Genomic DNA, 19,896 nt, shown 5'->3' on the forward strand with positions numbered 1-19,896 from the left:
CCAGCAGGTTTCCCGAGGCATCCTCTGCAATCAGGGGAGATGAGCTGCTTGAAAGGGAGATTCAAAGCAGGAGCCTGGGGCTTGCCACTCCGAAGCGGTGGTGGCCTCTCAAGGCAGGTTTGTGCTGCAGACTCCCCCGGGCACGAGGATCAGTTGCCCGGTTCCTTGCATGTTCAGAAGGAATCAGGGCCCCCTCAGTGTTGGTGGGAGTCTCTGCTGAGCATGCTGGATTTCAGAGCAGCTTCTCAGACTCCTCTAAGCGATTTATGCAATGATGGGAACAAGAATTTCTTTTCTGAGCTGAGATCTGATTGTGGCGTCCATCACAAAGTGCTTTGAGACAGTTTTGAATATGGATAGAGCAAAATCTTTCTCGCTGCTCAAGAGCATTGAAGTTATTATGAAGAAAGAAAGTTGCTGATTCCTCTGAACTCTATCATAGCATTAACATGTATTCTTGTTTCTCTTCAGCCTCAGGCAGCTTTACAGAGAGATGTGTTTAGAGTGCAGACATTCAACCATACCCAGTAAAATGTGCCTGATGTGAAAGGATGTCTTACTGTGTGGTTTAGAAAAATTGTTTGACTTGCAGGAAGCATAATGCACATTTTGTAGATTGTATGTTGATTTTTTTTCACTTGCTGAACGTCTCAGGGTATTTGTCTCTTTGCAAGTATGGCTTAGCATAGTACATCATTGAGCACAAAATTTGTTAACAAAATGCTGAATACACAGTAAGTGAATTTTGCAGAATTAGGTCACCAGAAGGTTCTTCATTTCTCATCTTTAAGCCCCCGAACAATTCTTGTCCTGAGTGGTGGTCCTGTAGCCTTTGTTGACAATATATTTGATTTGTAACCCTTTGGGGGCTGAAGAATACTTTGAATCTGTTCTTGAACTGTTCAGACTAAAAATACTGCTTAAGAGTGTCGGTAACGTGGAATGACACTTATGGTACGATAGCTGACTACTCAATATTTGCTGTCTTTTTCAGACTAATGGGCACGTATCTGGGAATGGAGATGTGTATCAAGAAAGGCTGGCTCGTCTGGAAAATGATAAGGAATCTCTTGTTCTGCAAGTGAGTAGTCACCTATTTTTTTTTTTTTTCTGCTGTTGCATTCATAAGACATTTTGATAGTATGTGTTAAAACTTCTGAGGATTTATTTGCAGTTGTGTCATCTTGGACAGAGTTCAGAAGGCTTGCTGATACCTCAGAGTTAAACCAGATTAAGAATAGGTGTGAATTTAGATTACAGGAAAAATCTAAAGGCCTTTATTTCTGTGTATATGATCTCCAAATCTTGTTAGCTGAGCAGGTCTGCAGAGCAACCACCTTGCATTTGTGTGTATCCTTAAGATCACTGTCTTCCCTGACCACTCACATGCTGTCTGCATCAGGTGACAGATGTCCTGTCCTCATGAAGGGTGACAAAAGCTGCGGTACTGGCCAACAGGCAGGAGGAGACAAGGAGCTCCTCGGAGGTCCTGCTCACCTGCTGCTGGGCTGAACTTGGGTCAGGCCCCTGTGCTCTTGCCAGCTGGCTTACTCTTGCTGTCAGAGTTGGGACTGTCTGACAGCCCTTGGTCTGCACAAGCATCCTGCTGTCCCCGACACAGACCTGGTCTAGGGGCTGTGACAGCACCAAGTGCTGCTCTAGACAGCTTGCTCTCATTCCCAGCAGTACTGAAAACTTCCTCGAAAAAGCCTGGTTAAAACAAAAGCTTCATTCAGAAAAGGCAAAATGGGAAACGGTCTGCAGTCTCAAAGGTGTTGTCTTGGTCTTACCTAACCTCAGTCCGTGCATTTTAGCCTCCTTTGGTTTTATTGTTCTGGAAAGGAGAAGCTGTGTGCTGTGGGTACACTGTGTGCAGTCACTTGGAAAGGAGAATAAATTATATGCAGTGAGGTTTAGCTATTTGGTATAATTATTGGCTGTAAAATGCAGCAGCCACCCCTTGTGGAAACTTCCAGGACAAGTCAGGAGGGGAGATGCAGAACTGCAATGCATCCACCAGAACTTTGGCTGAAATTCCAGTAAGTGTGAGGGGAGAGCTTTCCCTCCTCTCCTGTCACTTTTGCCATGCACAGTGTCTGCTGCAGAGCTCTGCTGCTCCTCCTCCTCCTCTGCCGTGGATCCCATTTAATCTTTGCCCCATCTGGCACTGTTACTCACATGAGTTCTCCAGGTGACACGTATGGCATGGGTGCAAGGTACTAAATTGTGCATCCCTTTTTTCTGCTGTGCAGGTAAGTGTGCTTACAGACCAGGTGGAGGCCCAAGGAGAAAAGATTCGGGATCTTGAGTTCTGTCTAGAGGAGCACAGGGAGAAGCTGAATGCCACGGAAGAGATGCTGCAGCAGGTATTTCAGAGCCTCGTGTCTGTCTTGCTGTCTGTTTTCATTCTGTCTTAACAAAGGGCTACTGAGAGCAGTTTATTTCAAGGTGTTGCACCCCTTGATGTCTCTTAACTAAGTGATAATTTTCTACCTTATTTGCTTTAAAGTCTTTGTGCTTAGTGATATCAGTGCTGCTTTACACTGCAGGAATCTAGTTCTGCTCTTCTTTGACCCTTTCCTCACTGAACTTCAAAGAGACTTGGATTAAAGCCTCTGACAGGATGGGTGGATTCCCGTCAAAGCTCCTTGCTGCCCAGGGCAACTGTGGTGACAGACAAGCTTTTTTCTTGTCCTGGCAGCCAACCCGTGATAACGCTCCAGTGATCTCAGATGCATCCTAGGTGCCTGGAGTCTGTCAGATGGGTAATAGCTGTGTCCCAGGGCTTCAGATAGTGCAAGGAGGAGGGTGATGCTTTTCCCCATGAAAGAGGCCTTTAGCTGTAGAAATAAATTACTGATTTCTTCCCCTCGGATGAATAATTCTGTTCTCTTCCTCTTTATCTTGAATCAGGAGCTTTTAAGCAGAACGTCCCTTGAAACTCAGAAGCTGGATCTTATGGCAGAGGTTTCCACTCTGAAGTTAAAGCTTACATCTGTAGAGAAGGATAGGTTGGACTATGAAGACAGATTCAGAGATACAGAGGTGAGTAAAACCCAACTGAATAAATTGTGAAAGCTGTGTGTGGCTTCACATTACCTGAAAATTTCCTGGGATTTTTTCTTTTTATTGGCCAGGCAAGAAGGGAACCCATCTTTAAGGTTAAAACATGCATCTCATAAAATAAAAAGTGTCCTCTTTGGTAAAATCTGATTTTACAAAGACAGATTTCCAAAACCCGTTTTTGATTCTTGCCATCAGATCTCAGGAGGGATGACATTTAGAATGGATTGAAATAAAATCGTGAACATACTGCACTCTCCTGTCCCAACCTGAAACTGTCGTTGTCTTCGTAAGGCACGTCTGAGGCAAATGCTTTAGCCCATTGCAAGTACAGAAAGCATGCATGTGCAAAGAGACAGCACGCTAAAAGACATAACTTTTGGTTTTGATATCAGAGAGCATGAGGTGGGTCGGTGTGAGGGCATTTTGTTGAAGCCTCTCTTCAAACCCCAGCCTTACAGAAGCCCAGGACTGAGAGGCCAGCAGTTACTCATCTCAGCCTGGCTTCGAGCCCAGTGCCGGGCAGAGCTGCCCTCCCTGGCAGCGCTCTCCTGAGGCATTTGCCCTCTGTGCACCACAGGTCTGTGTAGCTGAACCTTGCTCATGTTTGGAGCCAGAAAGCCTCAAAGCAGGTGGGCAAACCCAGTTTTTCCAGGAAATTCCAAGAATCAGGCCGAGCTTTGCTGCCAGGGTGACATACCCTGTATCAGAAACACCTTGGAGTCTGCCTAGGAAGCAGAACAAAATTTCCAATTCTGGGTTCATAAATGAGCTGAAAGGTCAGATGTTCCTATTGTGGATGTTCCAGATGTCATTCATTTCTAGAAGGAAAGAAGCCATAATGCCATCACAGGAGACAAAAGTTGCCCTTTCCACTTCAATCAGTGGTTTACCAACTCCCTTCCAGTTTCTTGCATATTTTCTAGTGAAGTGTCATCCCTCACTTTATTGTAAGTATGAGAGCAAAAGTTAGGCTTGCTTTTGAACTACTTTATTTGGACCAGTCTGAAGTAATCCACAGACCCAAAGAAGTCCACAGGTTGAAAACCAATGACTTGACTCATGTTCAGTTTTGAAAGGTGGTGATCATTTACGTAGTGATGGCAGTGTCCATTCCTGCAGTGTAGCACATCTGGGTGCTGTCAGGCTGTGGGTTGGATTCATGTTGCCTCCCGTTACCTTTTCCTCTAGGCTCATACCAGATGTTATGTGAAAGATCACAGCATTGCCTTAAAAGCAGCTGATTTTGCAGTTCAGGCGAGTACTGTGCATGGCAATGCTGGAGAAATTGGCAGGTGGGAAAGGGGAAGGGAATCGTTGAAGGACTGGTGCGTTCCTAGGTGTGTTTGACAGCTGGCTGCTTTCATAGCTCACAGGAGGTGTCCCTGCACACACAGTGCTCGGCTCTGTCATGAATTACAGCATACAACAAATAACTACTTCACCTGTATACTGACACCTATCATAAGCAGCCCAAATGACAGATAAAGGAGTTGACATCATCAGTAAATGGCTTTCGGGAGGCAAGGTTTGGTCCAAATGACTGCAGTGAGCAGGTGCTTTCAGAACTGGATTCCACTGCATCTCCATTTGTAAACACCCTGTGGTTCCTTGTGCTTTCCAAAACACATAACAAAAGTGATAGGGCTTTGAGTGATTTGCTTCCTCTTTTTCTATCCTTATTTTTACTGAATATGATTAATTGCTAAGGTTTTCTGTACTCCCCCTTCGTTTCCTCCCTGAACTGCAGTCTCTCCACAATTTAATAGCCCAATTTAGCATACCAAGAAGGCAGACATGGAGCTACCTCTGTGCCCAGAAACGTGGTCACAGTGTGGGGACCAGAGCATGTGCTGCTCCTCTGTAGGCTCTGTGCAAGAGGTTACCTGCATGGCAGCTGTGAAGACCTTCTCTCTGAAATACCTTGAAATAAGCTTAATCTCTTTGATAAAAAGAAGGTAATCTAAATTATGTTTAAAGGGTAATTACTATAATTAAGGGCTATATAGATTTATATCCTGGATATTTATGCCAGAAGTAATGAACTATTACTAAAATGTTCCTCCCTCCCTTTGAAAACCAGAATGATGTAGTTTAGTGTGATAGAAATGCCTGTGTTGTTTCTTTTCTGTTTCAACACTTTATAGCTGTAAAAAGGCTTAGGCTTAGACACTGAAAGGGAGAATATGTCTTAATTTCCATTTTGTCTGGTGAAAAAATGAATAGCTAATTAGGTGTAAGGGTCTCAGCCATGCAAAACCCCTAACAGGTATTTTGGAGGCAGTGCTTTTTCAGAAGTACACAATATCTTACTCAGTGTTGATTTAATTATATTCCTGTTTAAAGTAGTAGATGATCAGTTATTTCAGCAGCTGAGTATTTGAATATTTAAAATATTCTGCTGTAAAACACATTCTAGCATTTACATGCAGTGCTCAAAATGGAAAAAATTTCATACCCAAACCGGGAAAGGAAAGCTATGAATATTGTTTCTGTTTTTTATTTGGGGAAAAGGAAGTGAAAACAAACAAAAAATTGACATCTTACAATTTTGTGGAGCTACTATCTCCTACAGAATTACCATTCAGATTAAGTCTTTCATATTACTCAGTTTTTACTTATGTCTGTCACTGCAAATTCCCATTCCAGCTTGGTAGGTTTCTCGTATTCACCATTCCTTCTCTAACAGATGCTTCACTAGACCTGTAAACTTTTTTTCCTTTGTGCTCTAGGGCTTTACTGTCTAGATGTTCACAAATACACAGCTTTTTCAAAGCTAATTGTATACTTAATACAGCTTTATAATTGTTCTGTTCTTTAAATCATTCCAGTCTTTCCACTTTCTCAGCAGACACCAGTATTATTTTCCTTAAGGAGCATGGGTGGTCTCAGTTGGGCTGAGTTTATGTAAGAAAATATCATCAAGGGAGTTTATTTAGGGAGGAGTCCATAACCAGACACGGTCTTTGAAGTGGCAGCCAGCGGGTGAGCTGGCTCACTCATGGGGAATTCTTCATAATTTATACACCACCAGTCTCCTTGTGCAGATGAATTTCTGAGTGGAGTGAAATGATGAATGTAGTTTGTGTTTCCAGTGCCTGTAAGAAGCCTCTGACCCCTGAAGCTTAAAGTTATTATTGTTTTTTTGTGCCTCCCTGGCCCTGCCATGAAAAGCCCAAGTAACACGAGCAGGGAAGGAAAAGGCTTTGGGAATAGGAGTCTGTCTGTCCCACCTCGTCAGCTCCATGCGTGGATCCATGCAAGGAACAGCTGTTGGATGTTTGCATGGAGGGACCTGACTCGGGATCAGAAGAGGACCGTTTCATGGCTTTTTCCTGTTTTGCAGGTTTTTAAGACAGGAACGTGCATTATGCCCAGGGCAGGTATTGCAACCCATTTATGGGTGCCCGACAAGGAGGTGTTAAATGCAAGCAAAGCAGGTACCATACACTAGCCACCATGTGGGTGGCTGTTCTACTGCTGATTCAGCCAGAGAACTCGGTGGGGTTTTGATCTGGTCTCAGGTCTTGATGAACGGTGCAACACCCTGAGTGCCACGGGGACATACACACCCCAAGCATCACACTGGTCCCAAGCGCTCTTCAGGTCATAAGCAGTTCTAATGGTTGGCACCTTCAGGTTTCAGACAATGCTGTGATCTCCTTCTGGGACCACTGCAGGAGGGGATAAGGCAGTCCTTGCTGTGACAGATTTGCAGTCAAAATCAGTTGAATAGAGAATAGTGGAAGAAAACGGTAAATGTTTCAGGGCAGCAAGTAGGAAGGTGAAGTACATTGGGAGGATTAGGATTTCTTAGGGAACTTCAGTGCCATTGACAATCTCTACCTCCAGTACCTTGCCCAGAGTTAAATAATAAATTCAGTAGCCAGGAAGACAGCCCCGTTTGGGCCTTTTCTTTTTCCTCTGCTCATTTATGCAGGGCTTGACCATCTCTTTTGTACTAGTGAGGGTCTGTATATGGAACCTGGTGAATCTTTAATGTACACCTCTGCCTTGAAAAGATGAGAATGAATGTCCTGTACAGGTACTGTGTCGTAGATAACTTAAGACTTGAGTTAATGTTGCACTTGCAAGAGAGTATTGAAAATACTTTTAGGGCAAAGCATGCTGTCAGGGCTTGTCTTTAGTTCTATTTAACCCTTGAGAAATTGTACAGTATTTTTGGTGACCAGTTACCGGTGGTAAAGGATCCAATTACCCATGAGGCCCATAACAGATCAAGCAGAAGAATTTAGTTTCTGCTCCAGCATCTTACACTCTTGGATTCTGCGAGAATGCAAGCACTTGCAAGATTGCTGTTTTCTGTGACATTGCAAGTGTATCTTGACGCTGCTGTTAATTGATATGAGTTGTGCTAACTTTTTTTCATAAAAAGAGTGTTGGTTTGTTATTCATTTTGCCTCACAGGGGCCTTTTGAATATGGATAACTGGTTTCTCTCTCCTTATTCAGTATTTTAAAGTCACATAGTTGAAGTGATAAGTAAGTAGGCAACAACCTCAGCAGTTACTGCTATACAGCATATTTTGACATTGGAACATGCCAAAGCAGAAGTGATGACTGCAGGAGAGAAAAGCCCCAAACAAATCAATTGCCATAGTGTCAAAGCTGACCATCAGACCTGGGAAAATAGATTGGTTAGACATCTCGAACACCTGGTGTTGATAAGAAACAGCTCAATTGGTGTAGTCATGCAGACTGACATCCATCTACATTTATACTTAGAAGAGTGATGTGCTTTGTAAAGGTCACACATTGAAGACTCGGTGAGGAATTGCAGGCGTACCCAAATCGGAAGGTCATCATTAGCAGTAGTTATTACTAATAACATCAAAATGTTCTATATTTTCATTTTTCTTGTAGTTCTGGTAATGGAGTTTGGTTCTTGCTAAAGAAATACAGATGCTGCTCTGTTGCTGTCAGATTCATTAATCACGAAATAATAACCAGAGGTTTGTAAGCTCAGAAAATGTGGCATGGGGCTGGAAGGCAGGTGTTAGAGGCACCATTGAATACCTTCTAAACATCAGCTTGTTAATTTATAAATTATAAATCTCTATTAATCATACAATTAGCTCTCAAAAATTGTGCTTACAGTTGTTAGCTCGATGTACAGCGTTGCTTGACATGGATAGGATTTGCCTTACTGTGTAGGAAGGCAGGCAAACCTGAGCACCACACTATCTTGGTAGTGTAAAAGCCATTACACTGCAGTTCAAGGCCTCTTACATTTTCTAGGGTGCACAAAGAGCTTATCTCCTCTTTTGAAGAGTTTCGTGGTGATACAGCATTACAGTAGCTGCTGAGAAACTGCATTTTTTTTTTTTTTTCTTCTTTCACACAAATCTAACACTGATCTGGTGTCCATACATAAATGAGAGGTCAGTGACATCTACATGAGGCAGAAGCTTGCTGGACATTGCCGAGTTGTGCGAAAGCCACAGCTTCCTGGTAATGTGTTCCCCTGCTGAGCAGGAAGATTATTTTCCCAATAAGCTGTGGTGTGGTATCTCTTATGTGGAGGGACACTCTGTCCAGGCCTGCAGCTGGCCGCTCAAGATGCCATTTCCCCATCTGGAGGACTGAGACATTTGGCGAAAGGATGCCTTGCGCCTTGGCGGCACAGTCAAGCTCAGGGTTTGTTTGACCACTGCAGGAAGGGAGCTGAGAGCTGGTGCCACTCAGACCTGGTCGGTCTCTCCAGCAGGATGGCCAGGAGGTAAGCCATTCTTCTGAAGAGCTCAGATGTGAGCTGGTGGTGGCTCCTGAGTTTCTTCCAAACCAGGCTGAATTCACAAAGCTCAGATGTGGTGACACCATTGATGCTTAAACACATGTGCCTTTGTGCTTGTAGAAACCGCTGATAACTCTTCCATTCAGCCCTCAGTTAGAGGGGCTCATTTGAGTGGCGGAAACATGGATTTACACTGTAATTGCTTCATATTTTGCAAAGGCAGGTGGCAGCTGGCAAGCCTGGGGTGGGAGGGACTGGGGAGGGGAGGGTGTGGCTGCTGCGTATTGAAGGATGGCTGCCATGGTTTTCCATTACCCACTCATGGTGGTGAACTTCCACTGGTGGCCAGTGAACATGCTGTCCCAGAGGGGCAGGAGGCCTTTCTTGGCCCCCAGCACAGGGAACACAACTTCAATTTATGTCTCCCTTTGTCCTCTGTCCCCTTGCATTCAGTGCAGTAATGCAGAAACTGAGAAATACAGTCCCTGAATATCTAGGAAGCTCTGAATTGCTCAACTTAGCACTAAGCTATGAATTTGGGTGATGTGTTTTTGTGTATGGAGTGCCTTTTATTGCTGCTGTGTTTTTACAGTCCTACCAATGGGTAGCTGTTCTGTTTTTTGTTTACTGAATTTCTTTGTTGTTTCTGGTCTTGTTTCTCCCTTCACACAGGATTTGATCCAGGAAATAAATGAATTGCGGTTGAGAGTGGGAGAAATGGACAATGAAAGACTCCAGTATGAGAAAAAACTGAAAACAACCAAAGTAAGTGAGGCTGAGGGGAAAAAGCAGAGGTGGGTGTAAGTCAGGCTTTAGAAGTTCGCTCTCTTTTCCCCAGTCCTCGCCTGCACCCTGCAAAATCCTGAGCACACTCAGGCCCAGGGGTTTCATGGTACTCGCTTAGCAACGGGTTATTTCCAGATTTCATGCTGTAGTTTTCTGATCTGGGTATTGTTTTTCATGAAGGATAACTTCCCATGCAGCTGGCTGGTAACAGTATATTTATTACCTTATTTCACATATGCGTCAAGAAGCACCAGTTGCGGTACATAAGGCGTGTGCCATAGGTGAGACCAAAGCTGAGCGTTTAGTTTCTCCTAAACGTGCTAAAAATGAGCCACTTCTGAAGAGAAAGCATTCACCTAAGTAATTCTAGCAGCCTGTTTCTGTAAGTGTCTAACTTCTCTTTGCCATTTAGCCTTGTCTCTTTTCTACCTTTAGTTTTCTCTCACTCCTCTGTCTCTGTTACCAGTCATTAATGGCCAAACTTTCTAGTATGAAAATCAAAGTGGGTCAGATGCAGTATGAAAAGCAGCGGATGGAGCAAAAAAGCCAGATGCTGAAGGTGTAGTAGTTTCTGGGAAACATTGGGCCTGTTTCGAATCCTTCATGTTCCACCATTTTATGGTCTGTCTTGCATCGTGCTGTCATGCTCTGTTCTTTGTTCATTGCTGTGTGTTGATAAGCAGTGCGCTCTTTCCCATTAGATGTGGAAAGCTCTTTATGTGGATATTCCTTGTAAGCAGCTTTTGTATTGCATGGGAGAGGATTTTAGTGTTGTGAACTTTGCGTAGGTTACGCATAGTGCAATTAGACTTGGGTTAAAATCATTCCCCCTCCAAGGGAAGATTGCCTCTCTGTAGCTTACATCCATTATTCAAATGGAACTTTTCTCACCTTTTTAGAGAAAACTTATTCATGAAAGCTAGCTAGAAAATAGTGATTCTCTTATACTGTCCCCTCTCCCACATGTAAATTTACATACCGTGTTTCTAATTCAGGGGAAGCAATACCCATCAACCACCACATGCAACTCTAGTTGCCCATGGGTATAGCAGCAGCTTTTCGAGTGACCAAAAGATGGTCTTGTTTTGGAGAAGCATGGGTCCCACACTGACTGAAATCCCATCAAAATCAGTACTGAGTTGGAGCACTGGAGAATTGTATTGCCCAACCACTGTTCTGGAAGAATCTTTGATTTCTTGACAATTTTAAGATTGATGTGGTTTTTTTGATGATGCTTTAGAGCAAACAGGAACCAATTTTAGGAAATTCTGTGGTCTGGGCCATAGTTTGGGTTGCAGATCTCACGATATATTTACAACAGATCCTTTGAGGGAAGCTTGGGAATATATCTTAAGCCACAGTGTTCTAGTTTGGTTTATTCCTTTAAGGATTTAAAATTTCTATTAGAAGCTGTAAATGCCAAAATTATGAGTCTTGCCTTGTTTTGTTTACAAACTGAACAAATTAAATTTTCAGTGTTGGGTAGGTTGCACTGAGGGTCCTGCGTTGATGATGCTGTTGCACAAGATATCCTCGGACATGAAAGAAACATGTTACTAAACTGTGTAGGATTTGACTGAAATTTAAAAAAGTTAAATGCATGGATCCATGCCAATCACTTGCTAGTGCAGATGGTTGGATCTATGTTAAAATTTGACAGCATTTATCTAATACACCCCAACTCCCCCAAACACCATCTGTCTTACTCCCATGAATCTCAACTCTAAGCTTCCTTTCCCAGTGCTTGATCAGCAAACCCAAACCATGGCAGAGGTACCACATTTTCATCTGAACCACTTTCCAGTATGTGTTTATGTGCTTGATGGTGTCGTGGTTGATTTTTCTTTCATAGAAACAGTGGTTATTTCTGAAACTGTCCTCAGCCTAGTATAATCACGGTTCCATAATTGTCCAGCTTTGAACATGAAAAATGCCCTATAAATACCAAAGTGTTGGTAAATTCTAGCATTCAGCCTCATCACCTGCAGTTTTTCTGTCTCCGCAAGGTTACATAAATAAGAAAACTGCTTTTTTTGCTTTACTCCTTCTTTTTTAAATTTAGAGGTAAAATCTCTGTACACGAGACCAGCACTTTTGGACCATAGGCCCCCTGGTTTTGCCTCCCAGTGGACTCAGTGGTCTGTTGTGATGTTCAGAGTCAGTTTGGTGGGTGTACCCTCAGCCAGTGTAAATGTCGGGGGGCCCTCGGTCGTTTCCACTGGCTGAGGACCTGTCCACTGTGCTTCGTAGGAGGGGATTTTGGAAACGTCTCGGACACGTGTGGAAGCTGTCACTGAATGATTCTGTATCTGTTACAGGATGAGCTATCAGCTTTGAAAGATAAACTAGAGCAGAAGGAAGTCGAGGTAAAAAGGTTGCAAGAAAAATTGGTTTGCAAGCTGAAAGGAGAAGGAATTGAAATACTGGATAGAGGTAAGAAGAAGGGAGGCTCTCTCACCGTGTCCTCCTCAGTCACCTCATCTGAGGTCATGTTTCCGTGAATGGTTGTCCAGGAAATAAGAGATAAAAGCCTCAATTTTAATATACTTTTTGTCTTTGTGTTTACTTCTTTTAATATTTAGTGGGTGTTCACAATGCATCTGCTGAACCTACTCTCATAGCAAGTTCTTGATCAACTTTAAACTAGCCTAAGTAATCCCTAGTTAGCTCTTCACATGGCTTGCATGGTGCCTCTAAAGATGCAGTTTATATGGATAAAGAAATCCTTAAACTAATTTCAACAAGTTCCACAAAAAGATTATATTGAGAAGGAAACTTTCTGTGTGGGTATCTATGCTGGGCTTTGCTTGTACACCCCTTACTGGTAAGGAAAAGGAAAAGCCGCACTGCAAACCAAAGTGTGATCTGTACCAGCAAATCTTCAGTGTGGATCTAGCCGTAAGTAGGTGAAATTGAGGACTGATTCTGGATTTGTGCACTGGTTAAGTCTAAATCCTAATTAAGCTTGAATTAGCATAGAAATTTTACATGTCAGATAATTCTTTTATTTGCTTGCAAAGATGAAATAAAATCAGTATTTATTTGGGGGAAACTTAGATTCAAGACCTTATTTAAAACCAGAAATTTTTCTTTAAAGCCTCACAAAAATGTTCCAGATTTTTTTGACCTGCTGCAATTTCACTTCTGAATATATCTCACTGATAGTTATTGCTGATTTTAAGATTGTGCTTTTAAAGTACATTTTTCTAGAAGGATAAAGCCACAAGAGATTAGTCTCCTCCCCTGACCTGAGGAGGAAAATGTTGTGTGTAAATTGTCACATTTTATTTAATAAAATGCTTTCAAAAACCACTGCATAAGATCACTAAAAGTGACCACATTGAACCATGATTACCTTTTTTTTTTTTTTTTTTTTAAAGAATATTTAAATGTGAACAAGAGCTGACTTTGTTGCATTTGTGACTGCTTATATGGGTCTTTCCTTCCTGGGAGCTGCTGTGTACGCTGATCTCCCACTACTCTCTGGTTTTCAGCTTTAGTTTTCAGTATAGCTCAGCAGGAGGTCTTCTGCCATGACGAACCATGTTTTTTCTGCCTTGGACCAATATTAAGTAATGCTGTTTGCAGATAACACAGGTTATCTGCCCCATTAGCTGAATTGTGCTTTCTGAACAAATGTACATACTTTATCACTTAGCTGGCTTTTGCTAGTAAAGTGTTAGCTTAAGAGTAATCTATTGGCATTAGCCTTTTCTGAGGCCTTACAAGTGAAAATTTACAGTTGAAAAAGATATCCTTGAGACAGGTAGTTGTGTTTGAGAGCAGTGAGACCATTTGTGTGCACCGGGGAAACTGTGAACTGCTTGCTTCTGCAATAAGTGAGGAATGGTTGACTCCTTAAGTATCGTTATTGTCTTAAAAGTTATTTAATGTCATAACCCTCATGCTAATTTCAAATCCAATGGATTTTCCTGCGCAGATGAAAATTGTAAAAAGAAGCTCAAAGATAAAAGTAAGGTTTCTGGTGTCTTTCCACAAGCATTTGCATTTCAGAAGTGCTTTCCAGAATAGCTTTCTGCATGTGTTTGCAAAACTGCTTTAACAAACATTGTTAGGTTGCATCATCTATAACCCTTAGTTACAGTAAAATTTGAGAATAAGGGTGGATATATCACACTTGAAATACAAAGTTTTCTGAAGAAAAGCTGATAGACAAAGGAAGATTTGGTCTCATGGAGACTCACAGAACAGTTGACTCTCAATGAAATGCAGTCACAATCCAGTAAACCAGATTTCCAGTTAGCATAACTGAGTGAAAATCATTGGAATTGGATCGGTTGCTGTTTTAGCTCAACATGTCTGAATGTCTTTCATCTAGAAAGCCAGCCAGGCAGCTTGTTTCTTCTTGCATTTCATTAAGGAAGGAAATGTTCTTCCCACTCTATTTGTTTGCCGAGAAATTTTAGGAAGTTAAAACAAGATAAAATGCTTTCTTGCCTGTGAATTTGTCTACCTGCCTGTGTTTGTAACAAAATTTTAAGTTTACATCATTTATGCAAGGTAGATTTTTAGTAAAAATGGAGATTATTTCCATTCTTTTTGAATTCTAGTCCAGGACACCTCCAAAATCTGACCTTGTTAGAACATACATGTTTCCATGTATTTATGCTTTGTAAATAAGGATTATAGATGAAGCGCAGAACACTGTCATCTGTATTGGGGACCTTTTCCAAGTCTGAACTACAATATATGTTCTGGCATGACTGCTCATCACAGCAAATCCTTGTATCATTCCATTGTGCTGTCCTCATTTCTACATCCATACTGAATTAAGGCTAAGCATCACTGCACAGTGCTTTCTTCATCATATCCATTAATCCTATTGCTTTGTATAGTGGGTTTTTGAGATGCCATTGGGGGTATTTGTTGACTGTTGTAATGAGGGTATGTTTTATTGCATTCCAAATGTAGTATTTTTATATTTTGGACTTCTTGCTTTGCGATTATTTGAAAGATGGAGATAGTGAAAGTCAAGCAGTAGTTTTACTCTTCACTTTTCCATTTTCCTAAGGCTGGGAGGGTGGGTAAGGAAATCTCCTGAATTTCATCATTTCCTTGATAAGAATGTCAGAAAAAGGGGTTTGAAGAAAAAGAGTTTTCTTCTATATATGTCCATCTGAAGTAGAATTAAGTGCTTTATGTTTTGTCTTTTAATTTGTAACTTTGCTTTCAGATATTACCGAGTTGCTTCTAGGTTTTTTGTTTACTTATTTCCTTACACTGTCTTATTTAAATTGACTTAGAGAACTGTATTGTGTTTTTAGATATAGAGGTACAGAAAATGAAGAAGGCGGTAGAATCTCTAATGGCAGCAAATGAAGAGAAGGTAGCAAAGTCATTTTTTCAGTAATCATTCATCAGATTGAGTTAAATCTCTACGAAAATCTTCACATATGAACTTGTCACAATTAAATTAAAAAATCAAATTTGTAAGAATCAGTGATTCACTATAGAGAGAAGCACTGCAGTGCCTTTAAGGGACTATAACTGAGCATTTACGAGCTCTATCACATGCACACAGAGTCCTTACACTGTTGTGTCATTCAGTTCTGTGCGACTGCAGTTTACACCCTGTTCTGAAAACGCAGAGAGCTCCATACAAGTCCCATGAGATATCACAGGCTGCATTTCCAAAAGGGCTTTCTGTAAAGGATGAATTGTTTTCATGTATGGCTTTGCGTATTCATATGCATATGCATTTTATAGGATGTTTTCTTTTGATCACCAAAGCCCTAACTCCTTTGATTACTACTTTCTTTGTACTTGGAAAATTTATTATACTTTACCTTTGACTTAATAAGGGAGCTGAAACCCACTTTGAAGGCTGGGGCAATTCTGGTGATTACCAGATGGTAGTTTCTGCTAAATACAAGTTTTGATATTTCAAAGCCTCTCAGAGTTCTGGGTCCTGTCCCATCCACACTTCCTGTTTCTTTTAGTCTTACAACCCATTAAACTGAATATCTACAAATACCTAGTATTTGTATTTCTTATTTTTGATTTGCTGAAGGAAGAAGCACGGTCACAACTTTCCTTTATTTTAGGATCGGAAAATAGAAGAGCTTCGGCAATCACTGAATAGGTACAAGAAAGTTCAAGACATGGTGATACTGGCTCAAGGTAAAAAAGGTATTGTACAATCAAAAAAAAAAAAATCAAACTTTCATTTAAGCTCCAGGTGCTTTGTGGTAGTGTTATATTGACTCTTAGACTTACCTTTGGAGGCATCTCTTAGAGTAAAAGCCAGTTCTTCAACTGGTGAGAACTGGTAAATTGCCTTTTTGTCCAGGCAGCTACACATTTGGGTGCTGTCCCATTTACCGTCTGGCAGTAGTAACTATTATTGTCATGTTGATTATTTCCCCCTTGTAAAATTAGTTTGAATATGATAAGCTCTCAGGGTCTTTCCATAGCCTTCTGAAATGCCTTTCAGGGCTGGCTGCTTCATTAACTGCTAAAAATTGCTGTTTGCCTCTTGCATGTATCCCTGGGCAGGAGTTGGTAGCTGAGCAGAGCAGCGCCTGAGCATGCACATTCCTACAAGCCAAACCAGCACTGCCCCAGCGGCTGCACGCGCTGTAATAGCAATGCCCAAGAGCTGCAAAAATGTCAGTAGTAAAGCGGGTGTGCTGCCAGGACTGTGTTGTGATGACATGCCATGTCTTTGGCATGTAATGAAGCCTTCACAAACCACCACGTGCAGCAGCTGTAGAATAGTTCTCCTTCCTTACTGCAGTGGGGGGCCAGGCTGGCTTTTCCTACCAGTCTTTTTTCACACACCACACCCCACCCCCTCAGGAAAAAAAGTCCTTCTCTGCCACCAGATAATGAGCTTAACTGTGTGGCTGAAATGGTAGGTGTAATATATACTGTGACATGTAACGGTCCATTCTGTATGTGCCAAGGCTGGTGGAGGTTTCCAGATGAGGAGCTTCTGATCCCCAGAAGTGATAAATGTTGAGGTGGTCATCAGTTTGATGTAACTGCATTGAATACCCTATCTCTCTCCTTTCTCCCTTAAAAGAAAATCAAAATAAACACATGTAGAACATTATAACTGAAATGGTTCTGGGTTTTCAGATGAAAACACTTAGATGGTAGAAAATGAGCATCTCCCTTTACAGCAATAGTCCTGTCCTGGTGGGTTATTTTCCCTGCATCATCCTGTTCTTTCAGAACTTGAGTTGCATTTTGTAAGTCACTGTCCTCTGAAAGAGCTGTCCCCAACAAATTTTAGACATTAGCCTTCTGATAATGTATGCATGTATGATATACACGTAACTTAAAAGTCCGTGCACCAAAATGTTGTATTACCACTGAGTGTCACTGAGTCCAGCCTTCCACAGACCTTGAATTGACCCGAGGTTGTTGTCTGAGCTTCTTTAGGACAGACAAAGGCTTGTGGCTTTTGATGGCTGTGCAGATGTTGGAGGTGGATGGCCTTCCTAGGAGAAGGATGTTGGAGCCCCAAGAGATCCTTTCAAAGAGTGAAAATTTTCAATAGCCCCACAAATGGGTGGGGGCGTTGCAGGGCCACGTGAACACCCTTGATCTCCAGCTGCCTGTCCTGCTCCCCCTCGAGCACTGCAACCCTGAGGCCGGTACAGCGGTGGGTTCAGGAAGCAGCTTCTCTTAGTCTGGCATCATGGGTGTAAGCCTGGACAGGAGCTGACATGTGCCAGAGCATGCTGGGCTGAAAACTGTGGGCTTTGGATCTTGGTATGTGAGGGATTTCCTTCCTTGCAACCACTGCAGGTCACTAAGGACACGGCTGCATGTCTTCAGTCTGCGAGGCTGGGAAAGCACATGATTGGTGAGGGAAGAGGAGAGGTGGTAAGGGCAAAACACCATGCTGAGTGTGGGAGGAGTGGTGTTTTTCCAGTAGGTGTTGCTCTGTCATGCAGTGCTATGCCTTCAAAGGCAGGAGGAGGTTAAAACAGACCTCGAGTCTCTGGAAACTGTGCTTGATGGTCAATTCATGGAGCGTGGACAGAGATTTCAGGCAGTAAAAAATGAACAAGAGAGGTTTTTGCTGTGAACAGACTTTGGTGTGTATTTGCATCAGATCTTTGGCAATGAGTGCTAGGTTTCTGCTCACTTTTTAGTATCAATTACCTTTAACTTTTTCTTGTCAGTGTCAGTACTCTGGTATCAACGACAAGTGTGGAAATCCAAGCGCCTTTTGGTAGTACTGAGTCAGTTCAGGAGCAGCAAGTCGCTCACTGGGAGCAGAGGATGCCAGATTCTGGTGCGGGCTACGGCATTAACTAAATGAGACACACTCAGTTTGTGGCAGCCTGCATACATAATGTAGTCACTTAAAAGCTGATGTTAGACTCTTGTGCAGTGGGATGCATTTTTCCTGTGGGTAATATGAAGATACCATAGAGGCATCTTAAGACTTGACCCCCTGGTCTTTCCCTAGTGAATAAGGGAAAAGAAGTATTTAGTATGAAATTCCAGAACACGGGACAGGAAATAACTACTCCAGTTTACTCAGCTTGTTGAAATGCCCTGAGGGCGTTTGCTGGGCCTTTTGCTGTCAGATGTATGTCCCCGCTCTGCTCCAACCCTGTGATGTTGTGGTGATTGAATTGGGAAGCGACGTTTGGCAGTGACTCCCCTTCTTCCATTGTAATCTGTCCTTAAAAAAAAAGTAATCCTAGCCTCTTCCCTTTTTGGCCCATAAATGAGCACGGCGGCTGCGCCTTGCTTGGGAGCGAGGGTCATCATGTGTCCAGAAGCAAAGCCAACAAGGTTCCATCTTCTCACCCTTCAGGCAAGGAAAGTGATGGTGAAGACTTCTTGAATTCAGGGTCTGTTTCCACAGTTTTATTGGACACACCAAGTCTGACTGATCCAGAGAAAAGCCCATCCTCAACCCCAGTAACAGCATCTCCAATCCACGATGAGTTTAATGTGAATATTCATGAAGAGGTATCTTTTCTTCTTCCTCATTTAATGTGATCACTCCTTGAAAACATTGCTTGTGATGGATTCATGTTGCAGATGCCAAAACTCAAGTTTCCGAAAAGATTTTTTCTGGGTTACACAGTTCTTAGTAATGTCCCATATCCTTTTGGAGAATGTGAAAGCTGATGAGGAGTTTCATTTGAGTTCAGTTAAGTTTATTTTTCTTAATCATCAAATGGGATCAAGAGACAGCAAATAGCTGTATTTGTCATGAGAATGGGTCTAAACCACTTTTCCTGTAAAACATACAAATTACTTTTCATATCAAACATAGCTGTTTTAGGAGCTGCATTTAATTTGTCAGGAACTTGAAGTAAACATGTTGGGACTTATGTAATATATCCTGTCATGTTTAAAAGGATGCAATCATCATTACATCCATTCAGTTAAATGGCAAGTAGGTTGTGGTCCAATCTCTGATTTTTATAATCACATTTTCCAGTAATAAAACTATAGATCTCTCCTCTTAAAGCTCTGAGTCAGAGCAGGCACTTGACTGACTTGCTTGACTTACAGCATGAACACACTATGAAGAAAACTAAATTAAATTAAATGTTTAGCAGCTTTTTGGTGTTCTCTGAGTGGCTGAGGACAGGGGTAAACCTGAAAAGTGAACTACCCTTCATGGGGTCTGTGGTAGAGATAGATTTAGCGGGCAGTTTTGGGAGACTTGTGAGATTTTTGTCTATGCTGTAGCTTATCTGTGCAGTGATTCACATCTTATCTTCAGTGCCATCTTTCAAGTAGTAAATCATTGTATTACAATAGAAAAAAAAATCACTTTTAAAAATCTTAATTCAGATCCTTTTCTTCATAGTTTATCTGTTACTCTTTTTTCATTTATGACTGCTTAATTCCAGCTCAAAATGATGTAACACATATTCTTCATTCTTGTTAGAATTCCTTACAGATCCACACCAGTATTTTACAGATTTCAATTCCTTCTTTTTCATCAACATCCAAGAGCTCAGAACCTGTTGCAGAGAAAGTGAAAACACAGCCTAGGCCAGATCCTGCAAGTGAAATGAGGTATTATTGTTTCCATGTATTTTTCAATTGTAAATCCAATATTCTGTGACATTTAATGAGAGTAATAATCTGTCAGTTACTATATTGTCAAGTCATTGTCTTGTTAGTTCTTGAAGTGCATTGATTAAATCTTTTTCAGTAAGCAAGTATTAGTTTGGTTGCTGTTGCTTGTAGCAGCACTCATGCTCTGTACCAGCTGCTTTGCAAGAAATGAACAGAAGGAGAGAAAAAACTGATCTAATGTAATGAAAGACACAAAATCATTATTTT

At 41.8% G+C, this 19,896-nt stretch overlaps 1 protein-coding gene across 15 annotated transcripts in view; it reads left to right on the forward strand.

The window, feature by feature from the left end:
• The window catches only part of PPFIBP1 (PPFIA binding protein 1), a 115,947-nt gene that overhangs the window by 75,862 nt on the left and 20,189 nt on the right, over nt 1-19,896 (forward strand). For 4 of the 15 annotated variants that reach the window (XM_074825527.1, XM_074825531.1, XM_074825530.1 and 1 more), the window contains 11 exons: nt 995-1,081; nt 2,253-2,366; nt 2,914-3,045; nt 9,490-9,582; nt 10,070-10,162; nt 11,922-12,036; nt 13,544-13,576; nt 14,889-14,950; nt 15,669-15,753; nt 18,404-18,561; nt 19,496-19,626. In XM_074825527.1, the coding sequence (XP_074681628.1) occupies nt 995-1,081; nt 2,253-2,366; nt 2,914-3,045; nt 9,490-9,582; nt 10,070-10,162; nt 11,922-12,036; nt 13,544-13,576; nt 14,889-14,950; nt 15,669-15,753; nt 18,404-18,561; nt 19,496-19,626 (1,103 nt within the window). The remainder of the gene's footprint in view (nt 1-994; nt 1,082-2,252; nt 2,367-2,913; nt 3,046-9,489; nt 9,583-10,069; nt 10,163-11,921; nt 12,037-13,543; nt 13,577-14,888; nt 14,951-15,668; nt 15,754-18,403; nt 18,562-19,495; nt 19,627-19,896) is intronic. The other 11 variants (XM_074825533.1, XM_074825539.1, XM_074825535.1 and 8 more) reach the window with 7 other exon arrangements.

Source organism: Strix aluco, chromosome 5 (assembly GCF_031877795.1).
Source record: "Strix aluco isolate bStrAlu1 chromosome 5, bStrAlu1.hap1, whole genome shotgun sequence".
Classification (NCBI taxonomy): domain Eukaryota; kingdom Metazoa; phylum Chordata; class Aves; order Strigiformes; family Strigidae; genus Strix; species Strix aluco.